Source organism: Sander vitreus, chromosome 16 (assembly GCF_031162955.1).
Source record: "Sander vitreus isolate 19-12246 chromosome 16, sanVit1, whole genome shotgun sequence".
In the NCBI taxonomy this organism is placed as follows: Eukaryota; Metazoa; Chordata; class Actinopteri; order Perciformes; family Percidae; genus Sander; species Sander vitreus.
Genome location: NC_135870.1, coordinates 30,828,049 through 30,840,270, shown reverse-complemented (window position 1 = coordinate 30,840,270; position 12,222 = coordinate 30,828,049). Strand labels below are relative to the sequence as shown.

Sequence of the window (12,222 nt, the reverse complement as noted above, 5' to 3'; positions counted from 1 at the left end):
GGCGGGTGCGGCGCAGATCCGGGGCAGCTGCGCAGACCAGATGCGCCACAACTGAATAAAGTCCGCCCGGCGAATGTGGGCCGGATCCACGGGAGCTGCGCAGACCGGACGCGCCACAACTAACAGAACGCTTTTTTCCTGCGTAAACCCGCAACTCTATCTGACATGCAGAGAGGGAGACTGCAGGCTGCACCGTCTTTGTGATTATTGGTAAGTGCATTATACAAGTAAAATTGTAAAAGTGAACTGCTGTTGATGTCATTTTAGTCTGTTAAATATGTAGGCTAAACATAAAAGTTTACAAACTTAGTTTACACTGACATTCTGACAACCTGAGACGTGTCAGACAAGCTGGGTAGGCTAGTAGGCCTATAGCCTAGGCTATGCTTGTAGTATAGGTTCTTTTAAACAGCCACAACTAATAATATGAATATAGGCTTTAAGGCTGAATCGGTGATCTTTGCTTATTATTCAACACAATTGCTGAATATCGTGTCCATTGTGTGTTAGCTGCAAAATCGTATGTTAGCGCTACCCACTAAGCTAACCAGTCTTTTGTCTGTAGCTACCCTAACAATAAAAACCAAGGCCATTATGGCTCGTAAGTATAGCCTATATAGATGCCTTTCACTCAGTCTTTACTTAATCACCACTCTCTCATTCATTCACTCACTACTCACTACACACCACTTTAGTCACATTTAGCTTATTCATATTTATTTGTGCAAGCATTTTACTATAATGTCATGTAATAAATAATCTAATATTTACTGTTTGTTTCTTTGCTTTGTGTGCTTTTTTGTAGGCTACGTCTTACAGGAGCAGTGAGGAAGAATCGCATGTCTGACAAAGCCATGCACCGACACGGAGCTAAGTCAATACGCCATCAGATGGTTTCATCTGCCTTGCGACTGCGGGGGTGGCCGCCGTGCCCGGTCATACCCAACTAATGAGCAGTAAATATACAGTAAGTGCAGTGTTTTTACTTGGTTTTGTATTTTTTTGTAATTTGAATAATTAACATTGATGTTTAACCATATGATTTTTGTCTTTTGTCTTGTCTTTGATTTTTGATTATATTGGTTTACTGTCTTTTTGTGCATCTGGATTCACGTCAAATGGTTGTTCATGCTGTAGTGTTCTCTTTTGCCTTTTTAAAATAAAAAAAACTATTTTGAAAATTACAAATTGTGTGGGTATTTGTTTGTGTGGCCTTAATTGTCTGATTGTCTGACAATTCTGGCCCAGATCTGTCTCTGATCCGTAATTCCAACCTGTTCCGGTATTGGGCCGTTGGAAAGGATGACCCCGGCCCAGGTCCGTTTAGCGGATCCGTGCCAAATGCAAATGAAGACCTGGCCCAAATCTGGCGCAAACACATTTTGCTGTCTGGGGTATGATCGCACGATATAACATGATGTAGTTTCTATAAACAGAACCACAAAACCAACAACAGTTTGTTTCAGGCCTGTGTCCGCCCATTATGACATTTTCAAGGTGTAGCGTAGGGAAATATGATCCGCTGTGAGCACGGTGTATTTTATTTTGAAAATTAACCAGATGTTTTATTTTGTTTCTGTGCTCAACTTCCTGTCCTGCACAATCTGCCCTGTGCTGAATTGCTGCGGAGCTCTCCGGCGTCTTGGCAAAAATAAAAGCTTTGCAGCTGCGGATTGCTGGAGCTGGGACGGAGTGGGAACGCAGTCAGTGGAAATACACACATTGACTTTAATGGAAACCTAATGACTCCGCCGATGTTCCGGAGCGGTTCCGCAGCCGTTCCGCAGTTGGTGGAAATTGGGGGTTAGGACCAATGGTAATCAGGATCAAAGATGGGCTTGATAGTGGGGTCACCATAGAGGGGGGAAATATTTCTTCTTCTTTTTTAAATCACCGGTCTAATTAAAAAGTTGTAATGGGACGGAATAAACTGACGGTTAATACCAGAAGGAGGCAGTAATGCAACATAGGGATGCCAACAGCCGTAAAACCCTAAAGAAGAAGAAGAAGAAGAAGAAGAAGAGGAGCCGTTTCCTTTACTTCCCGGAAACACACAGCTTTTATTCACCAAGATGGCGACATTAGTAATGAGCCAGGCGCCGGTCGGGGGTTTCAGTTTCGAATACTGCAAGAGGTAAGCGCTTTTCAGTGGATGGAAATGTGATTCCAGTAAGTGTATGAATGATTTTAATAAGCTGCTACTGTCTGTGTTGAGATGTTGTGTAGAGTAGACATGTTTGATAGGGTTCTCTCAGTGATGCTAGCTCATGTTAAGGTCCACACAATGACTCAGCTTTTCCCCCGCTAACGTTAACGTTCTCCTGTCTCCGTCCTTCCGTTACGTTTTAACAGTAGAAGCTATGTGTTATTAATTATGAAGAAAAACAATAGTTGTTTTATATCGTAGCTACATAACGTCAGGAACGTTACAGGGTTACGTAACGTTGAAGTGTAACGTTACCGTTAACGTTGAGTCTATAAAGCAGCATCACCGCGTTGACATGCTGCCAGTTCACTGGAGTCCCAGACTGCTTTCTATGCTGTAGCAGGCGATGATAGAGCATGGTAAGGGCTTAAAGCATACAGTCAGTCAGCTCAGAGAGCTCACGACTTAGCTACGTATTTATATTGTATATTTATAGAGTCTTTAAGGCGGAGAGAGTGCTGAATAGTTAAATGTACGGTTTCATTTCATGAATACATGTTAAATATTGTCTGTTACAGAATTTACTTTTGTTAATGTGAACTTTTCGCTAAAATGCTGAGACGTATAATAAAACGTTGTTGTTGTTCTGGTGACGTCATACGAACCAAACTGCACATTTGTTTATAATTATGAAAAATGCCCAGAAATGTTACAACAAATATATTTGGCAAATTCTTTTCCCAAAAAGGAGGGAACCCTTTATAAGGACAGCTATGAAACAACAGTGACTCCACAGACAGAGCTGACTGTCTAACACTCGGTAGGGCTGGGCAGCGTTTGGATTTTAACAGTTCTGATTCTTAGTAATTTTTTTATTTTTTTTTTAAATGATTCCAAGTAGGAATCCTACCCAATGCCCAATCCTACAGCTCGGTAGGGTTGGTTTTTACATTGATACAGTTATAGCTGTTTATTATATGAAATGTATTTTCAGAAATGCCGTTTTGGAAGGCGAGGCTAACAAAGTGGGATGCAGCATGCCTGCTGCTCGGAAAACAGGAACCACCATCTGCGGTGTGGTATTCAAGGTGAGTGACTTGATTCTGAATCAATGCTGGCGCCTTATGAACATAAAGAGGAGCAGGTGCTCGTGTCTAGTTTACATTCTTGTGGCTTGTCGATTAGTCCATGGTGCAAATGAATATTCAAACCCTTTAAATTAAATCTAGGCTACTGTGTGTTTACACCATGTGTGTCAAACTTAAGGCCCGTTGACCAAACCCGGCCCCTCGCAGGTTTGTAATCCGGCCAGCATATCAATTTAGGTTTACAATCGATTTAATCTAGTTGTGCGCCAAACCCAAAAAGACAGGAAAGTGTTTTTCAAACTGCAATTACATGACACTCGGAGCCGAATTAGGCAGATTTGGCGACTTTGAGACTCAAGCGTAGAGTTTTCATATTCCGGCTGTGAAACAGGTTGTTGGGAGTCGGTTGTGTGGTAGCCTGCTTTTAAAAATGTAATCTTTGCTTTGCTTGATTTGCTAAGTAACTTTTTTGCTGACTTTTGTAGGGCTTTAATGTCAACAAAAAGCGGCAAAAGTGTCGGAGAAATGAATGACGAGAAATGCGACAAAAAAAGCAACGTGCAGTAATGCAGTCAAAGATATTTGACTTCTCTCAATAAAAACATCTCAAACTCTACACGTCTGGCCCTGGATATTTAATTGGCCAGCACTGGCCAGCATAAATCCACACGGTGAAACAGTCATTTCTTATCCAACAACTCCTTCATCAGTCTGTTCACAAAAATACTCCTGAAACACCTGGCTGTGTCTGTATGCATTGTATGGTCTCTCCTGATGCGTGTTGTGGTTCCCTGTACCAGCAGACATTTTGACTTGCCATAGCATGAAAGGCACAGCCGGTCCATGTAGGTTAAAAGAATCATTGTTTTCCTTGCTGAAAAGAGTAATGCTGCATGCTTTAGTGGAGTGTGGTTGTACTGAGTCTGAATGGTTGTGTGTCTCCCTGGGAAGGATGGCGTGGTCCTCGGAGCCGACACCAGAGCCACCGAGGGCATGATAGTGGCAGACAAGAACTGCTCCAAGATCCACTACATCTCCCCCAACATCTAGTAAGTGACAGGAACCTGACATTGTGTTCAAATGAGCAGAGATGAACTCTGGTGATATGTCTTAGAGATTTAGAGTAGACTCTACATGAGCTCCGTGCACCATGGTGGGTGGTAAAACCTGTTTTTGACTTTCCTATTGCTACACACTACCAGGCTTTGAGAGAGACGTGACTTGTAGAGTTGTATAGTTTCGGAGCTTGATGTGATGAAGCTGACAGATTGCTGTGTCACTGTGTTGTTGTCCAGCTGTTGTGGAGCAGGAACAGCTGCAGACACAGAGATGACCACTCAGATCATCTCGTCCAACCTGGAGCTGCACGCACTCTCCACAGGCAGGCTGCCACGCGTGGCCACCGCCAACCGCATGCTCAAACAGATGCTCTTCAGGTACACGCCGATTATTTACACACACACACACACACACACACAGGGATGCAAAAACTAGTATTGCCATATAATATCCAAAAATCTTTCTCATATAAACTGGACAAAGTGTGATGAATCAGGTCCTGGCGTAGAGTTTCCCTTCCTCACATGTGGCAGACAGCAGCAGATTATCTGTGTCAGAGCATTCTAGGGGTGCAAGATATATCGACTAAATATCGTTATTGCGATATTATACCAAAAGTCTTGCGATAATTATGCGATATTTTGTTTTATTTGTTTGCGTTGCGTACCGCCCAACATGTACCCAAAGAGTATAGAAGTAACGAGGAGGAACTCGACAGAACATTGTTATATTCAGTCCAAGATGGCGGAGCTGCACTCAATAGAATGTTCCATTGAGTTTCACCTCTTGTTACGTCTATACTCTTTGATGCACCTCTCGAAAAATACACATCACTTGGTAGCGTTGTATTTCCCCCCCGACTCATTTCCTGGTTCTCCTTCTCCATCAACAACATGAAATCAAGGAGAGGGTTAACTTCTCCTGCTCCAGATCTCCCACCGTGGTCAGAAAGAACAGGGGAGACTCTTTGTTTCTCTCACTAGGACTCTAGAGTCACTACTCACTCTGAAGATAATCACCATCACTCTCTCACTCTACACACACTACCCACGCACACACACACACATGCCGGCTCGACGCACACAGAACCAAAAATCAGTGAAGAAATAGACAGAGACAACAAAACGAAGCGAATGAAAAGAAAGGAGCTGAAGGGAGCCAGTGGAGCAAAAAGAACACAAAAGTAAGAAAATGAGTGTTGCTCTGGGAGATGACGAAATAACAGAGATTGAAAAGAAACTTTAGAGGCCAAAAGTAATGCCTCCTCCTCGCTAGCTTGGAAATACTTTGGCTTTAAGCCAACAGATGTGCATTGCATTGTTTTTATACTGTAGTGTGTATATACAACCAGTAGAACATGTCCTGTTCTGTAGACATGGTCCTTATTTATATATTTATACTGTCCAACCAGTAGAACATGTCCTGTTCTGTAGACATGGTCCTTATTTATATATTTATATTGTCCAACCAGTAGAACATGTCCTGTTCTGTAGACATGGTCCTTATTTATATATTTATACTGTCCAACCAGTAGAACATGTCCTGTTCTGTAGACATGGTCCTTATTTATATATTTATACTGTCCAACCAGTAGAACATGTCCTGTTCTGTAGACATGGTCCTTATTTATATATTTATACTGTCCAACCAGTAGAACATGTCCTGTTCTGTAGACATGGTCCTTATTTATATATTTATACTGTCCAACCAGTAGAACATGTCCTGTTCTGTAGACATGGTCCTTATTTATATATTTATACTGTCCAACCAGTAGAACATGTCCTGTTCTATAGACATGGTCCTTATTTATATATTTATATTGTCCAACCAGTAGAACATGTCCTGTTCTGTAGACATGGTCCTTATTTATATATTTATACTGTCCAACCAGTAGAACATGTCCTGTTCTGTAGACATGGTCCTTATTTATATATTTATACTGTCCAACCAGTAGAACATAACATAACTAGTCTAACTGCGTGTCAATCACTGCTCATGCACACGCATTCATTCTCCCTTGTGGGGGGAGGGGCTTAGGAGACAGTTTTGGGCTTTAGCGGAAAGGGGGGAGGGGCTGAGAAGTTGTTGATGTTCACATGTTTTGGCTAAGACCTGGATCTTCCCAATCCTACCTACAGCACCTTTAACGTGTCGGTCTACTGCTATCACATGGGAAACGTAGCTACATTTACATACTGTGAATCGAGAATCGTTTTTGAATCGAATATTGAGCCTAAAAATTGATATTGAATCGTGACATTTTCTGATTCGGACACCCCTAATGCATTCATTCAGTCTTCATTTATATTCAGGAAATGATTGCGGGGCGGCCCTAATTTACAATGACATCGAGACAAAAACATCAACACAGAAAAGAAGTGACTCCTTCAGAAGAAAAAGACACTAAAACATTCTGAAATGGAAAAATGATTTGATAAATAAAGATAATAAAGATGCAAAAGACAGTACTCTAATGTAAAGCAATCACAAGTAGAAGTTTGCAGGTTTAAAACTAGATTTCTAAAAGTGAGTTGATTTGAAGGAGCGTGACTCTGATTACACCACGGTCTCAGAGCTGCTTCCTACTCCGGCCAGAAAGGAGCCAGTCTCTCGTTGGTCATTGGTCTGGTCTGGCCCTGCTGACACAATCTTCGTGTAAATCCCCCTTCATCTCTCTTGGACGTTTGTTTTCTTTGGTTTTGGCGCAGGTGTGATCCAGCTGGGTGTCTGCCTGCCAGACTCTGTGGGGGACGGTCCTCATCGATGTAGAGACATGTGTCACGTAGCTCTCCGATGTGGGCGCACCGTCCAGCTGAGAGACATGACTTGCTAGTGCAAAATTAGCAGTTCAGTTGAGAAATGTATATATCTATCATCTATTTGGCTTAGTATTTAATAACTAGCATTCTTTTTTAACTGATAGTAACAGTTAATCATAACATCCCTACCAGCAGTTTAAAAAAAAAAAAAAGCACATTTTAATATTTTGTCCAGTAAAAAAAAAAAAAAAATGTGTGTGTGTTCAGGTACCAAGGCTACATCGGGGCTGCTCTGGTCCTGGGGGGAGTGGACTGTAATGGTCCTCACCTGTACAGCATCTACCCGCACGGCTCCACTGACAAGCTGCCCTACGTCACCATGGGTCAGTCTCACACACACACACTCACACTCAGAGCTACGTCACCATGGGTCAGTCTCACACACACTCACACTCAGAGCTACGTCACCATGGGTCAGTCGACACACACACTCACACTCAGAGCTACGTCACCATGGGTCAGTCTCACACACACTCACACTCAGAGCTACGTCACCATGGGTCAGTCTCACACACACTCACACTCAGAGCTACGTCACCATGGGTCAGTCTCACACACACACACTCAGAGCTACGTCACCATGGGTCAGTCTCTCACAGTCAGAGCTACGTCACCATGGGTCAGTCTCACACACACACACACACACACACACTCAGAGCTACGTCACCATGGGTCAGTCTCTCACACTCAGAGCTACGTCACCATGGGTCAGTCTCACACACACACACTCAGAGCTACGTCACCATGGGTCAGTCTCACACACTCACACTCAGAGCTACGTCACCATGGGTCAGTCTCACACACTCACACTCAGAGCTACGTCACCCATGGGTCAGTCTCACACACACACACACTCAGAGCTACGTCACCATGGGTCAGTCTCACACACTCACACTCAGAGCTACGTCACCATGGGTCAGTCTCACACTCACACTCAGAGCTACGTCACTATGGGTCAGTCTCACACTCAGAGCTACGTCACTATGGGTCAGTCTCACACACACTCTCACACTCAGAGCTACGTCACCATGGGTCAGTCTCACACACTCACACTCAGAGCTACGTCACCATGGGTCAGTCTCACACACACACACTCAGAGCTACGTCACCATGGGTCAGTCTCACACACACACTCACACTCAGAGCTACGTCACCATGGGTCAGTCTCACACACTCTCACACTCAGAGCTACGTCACCATGGGTCAGTCTCACACACACACACACTCAGAGCTACGTCACCATGGGTCAGTCTCACACACTCACACTCAGAGCTACGTCACCATGGGTCAGTCTCACACACACACTCAGAGCTACATCACCATGGGTCAGTCTCACACACACACTCACACTCAGAGCTACATCCCCATGGGTCAGTCTCACACACACACTCAGAGCTACGTCCCCATGGGTCAGTCTCACACACACACACACACACACACTCAGAGCTACGTCCCCATGGGTCAGTCTCACACACACACTCACACTCAGAGCTACATCCCCATGGGTCAGTCTCACACACACACACACACACACACACACACACACACACTCAGAGCTACGTCACCATGGGTCAGACACACACACTCAGAGCTACGTCACCATGGGTCAGTCTCACACACACACTCAGAGCTACGTCCCCATGGGTCAGTCTCACACACACACTCAGAGCTACGTCACCATGGGTCAGACACACACACTTTCTACACTCAGGGCATACACGCTCACCTCCATGGGGTTATTTTAATGGACCTAAACCTCTTTACATTTCTATACAATGATGTAAATACCCGTAGTCAGATTTGTGATGAGTTCAAATCTATTTTATTTCATGAAGAACAGAAGAGTTTAGTGGTAGAGAAGGGTTAGTGTATTACCAGAACAAAGATTCCCTTTGAGTTTCTTTTGTTGTTGGTATCTGTTATTCTAAATGCACACACTTGTTTTTGGGTGAAGGACCCCGTTGCCCCCACACCCACCCAGCCCCTCCAGAAGCACACCTACACCTGGCTCGTTAATCTTAAATGTGTAGCAGTTAAAGGGAGACTGTGTTGTGACGGAGCTGAGCCCTGGCTCACGTCGGGCTGCTTCTCTTTCCTCAAGGTTCTGGCTCCCTGGCTGCCATGGCGGTGTTCGAGGACCGCTACAAGCCTGACATGGAGGTGAGTACACCACCCACGTGGGAACAGTGGTGAGTTCCTGTCGGAGAGTGCTGGTCCTCACGCTGGTTTGTTCCCAGGAGGAGGAAGCCAAGCAGCTGGTGCGAGACGCCATCGCTGCAGGAATCTTCAATGACCTGGGCTCTGGCAGCAACATCGACCTGAGTGTCATCACCAAAGGCAAGGTGGACTACATCCGGCCCCACGATGAGGCCAACAAGAAGGGCGTCAGGTGAGAACTAGACCACTTCTGTTTGTCTTTCCTTCTAGCTTTACTTCATCTTCGATTAACGTCCCCCACATCATGTTCCTAACGTGCAAACACCTGGGGTTGTTCCAGACACTCAGTTTAAATATGTTAGAGGTTGGTCAGATTGGGACACCTCTGCTCTAATACAATGCATCATTCCAGAGCATGTTGGGATAATGTAACCCTGATGTTAAATCATCTGGTGTATGACTTGTTGTCTTGTTGCTTGTTCTGCTTGAAGAGTAAATGAGCGTGAAGCCATGCAGCTGTGAGTACCGATGGAAAGTGTGGTGTGCACGCTCTCACCACGATCTGAATTTGCTACTAACCAACTTGTTTTAATCTCTCCACTTGGCTTTTCGTGACCAACGTGTGTGCTGTGCTGTGTCTGAGGTGTGATGCTGTGCTGTGAACTCTCTCTGATGTGTTGAAGTGAAACCATTCTTCCATGTGTGTAGAACTGGGGACTACAAGTACAAAAGAGGAACCACCGGTGTATTGACGAAGCTGGTGACCCCGCTGAACCTGGAGCTGGTGGAGGAAACTGTCCACACTATGGATACCTCCTAAATACATTGGAATGTCTTTGTTGTTGTAACTCATTATACCCCTCAGAATTCCTAAAGTGGCATGTTTTTCCATGATTTACAATAAAAGTGTTTGAGTTGATTCCTGTTTTGTTCATGGCTATCTTAAAGAGGTTGAGTCTTAATTAGTCTGAGACACCTATCTGACAGGGTCACTAGGAGTGAGAGAGAGAGACCAGAGGCCTGTACTACAAATCCAGATCAACATGTCCAGGATTTCTTTCAGTTCCCCAGCTTCACCCTAACAGCTGCGGTCCTGTATAACCTGTGTCACGACGCTGGTTATCAACTAGTTCAGTCAACCCAGGGTTTCCCAATCCAGCGGTATGCACGTTCACATAAAAGAGGCGGGGTTTGCACAGCACGACCAATCACAAACATCTACCAGAGCCGCATATTTTACATAAGCAGAGCAAACTGTGATTCTACATAAATATGAAGAACAGACAGTTTTACAGGCAAAATGCAATACAGTCGCTGCTTCCTAAAACAAGAAGGAAAGCTGACAAAAAAATAGCCGACACTGTAGATGCATAAATCATAACGCTTATTAATATCACTTCTCCGTCAGTCAGGACCAAGATCTGATCATAATTACACTTGTGCTTTCCATAATCTGTCGTTGCTTTAGCCTGGTATTTCAGTTCCAACCCTGGCAGTGGGAGATGCTGATAGCCTATATGTAATTCCCTCCTATTAAAATCTATAGATTTCATAAAAATACCCATCAGTAAATATATATGTGTGTGAAGTACTATTGCATACATACAGTACTTCCAGAGTCCCGTTGCAGATTCTGGACTTTTTTTTTAAGATTATTTTTTGGGGCTTTTCCCTTTATTATGTAGTGACAGTGGATAGACATGAAAGGGGGAGAGACATGGGGGGTGACATGCAGCAAAGGGCAGCAGGTCAGATTTGAACCCACGCCGCTGCAGGATTCAGCCAACATGGGGCAAACGCTCTTACTGGGTGAGCTAGAGGCCGCCCCTCAGATTCTGGACTCTTGTCAGTTTCTCTCTAATGGCCCCTTGTACAGGTGTTTCATCGTCACTAGGAGCCGTTGGAGGATGTGTTGGATGGTCGCCAGGCCTACAGCATTAATGTTGTTGAATTTGGTTTCATAATTCAAGATATGATCTTTTATTTCTTGAATCCTAATTGCATTGTTGGCCAAAACCATATTTAAAAATTGCAGTCTCTTGTACATGTGTGCATCCTGCATCCACCATGATATATTTGCCTTTCCACTCTGTAGACAAGTCAAAAACTCTGTGTGTGCAGTATAGTTAGTAAAAATGTGCAAAATATTGTAGTACAGCATGATAACCAACCTCATGCAGTAAATGGATGGCTTAGAGCTGCAAAAGTTTATGCAATAATATGCAGTCATATTTTACAGTACAATACTGTAATGCTGATGTCAGGTACCTGCTCTCATTTCTGAAGGTTCGTACTATGGACGCCGCTGTAAAGCCACTCAGTACCCGGGGTTAGTACCCAGGGCTGATCACATGATCAATAAGTCTGGCTCTGATCTCATCAGCGATAGCTCTCCTTCCTTCTCTTCTTCCTCCGTCAACTTGTCCCTGCCTCTCCCTCCGCCCCCCCTTGCTCTCTGTCTATTGTTGGTGTCCATCGTTCTGAACAGGTAATCTGACCTTTGACCTATTTATAGGCCTATGATCTGTTGAAGAAAGAAAAGCGAGTCACTTAGTGTCTCATGTTGGTGTCTTAGGTAGAGAATTGTGTTTTGAAAGAAGTATTTTTTTTAGTTATGGGAGTGAAAGGCTGAGAAATAGCTGATATTTTGGAGATTTGGTGTGTAGTTTTGCTCTTTGAATGAGAGGTTTCAAAAACCATGTGACATGTAAAGGTTTTGTGTGTTAGCAGTTCTCAAAAGCTGTAATAGTCAGGTGACCATATGAACATAGAGTTGTTTTTTAATGCACTTCCAAATGGGAATGATGGGGGGGGGGAATCCACAGTAATCATTCTGTGTGAAAATGTATTCCGAAGTTGTTATATTTGTAGGGAGCTGTCCAACAATCTGTACACATCTACACTGTCCAACAGAGCTACTGTACATGGAATGTCATGTTGGAACAAACATAAT

At 43.9% G+C, this 12,222-nt stretch overlaps 1 protein-coding gene across 3 annotated transcripts; it reads left to right on the top strand.

Annotated features, from left to right (window-relative positions):
• The first annotated feature begins 2,023 nt into the window (after positions 1-2,023).
• Positions 2,024-10,188, top strand: psmb7 (proteasome 20S subunit beta 7). Of its 3 annotated transcripts, none has more exons than XM_078271850.1 (9): positions 2,024-2,134; positions 3,141-3,234; positions 4,186-4,283; positions 4,530-4,670; positions 7,320-7,435; positions 9,214-9,272; positions 9,350-9,501; positions 9,761-9,787; positions 9,978-10,188. In XM_078271850.1, exons 1-9 carry the CDS (start codon positions 2,073-2,075, stop codon positions 10,087-10,089), a joined length of 861 nt encoding a protein of 286 aa, XP_078127976.1. In that variant the 5' UTR covers positions 2,024-2,072; the 3' UTR covers positions 10,090-10,188. The 3 variants fall into 3 exon arrangements, with proteins under 3 accessions (XP_078127976.1, XP_078127977.1, XP_078127978.1); XM_078271852.1 differs by lacking the exon at positions 2,024-2,134 and adding an exon at positions 2,149-2,169; XM_078271851.1 differs by lacking the exon at positions 9,761-9,787.
• Positions 10,189-12,222: the final 2,034 nt, after the last annotated feature.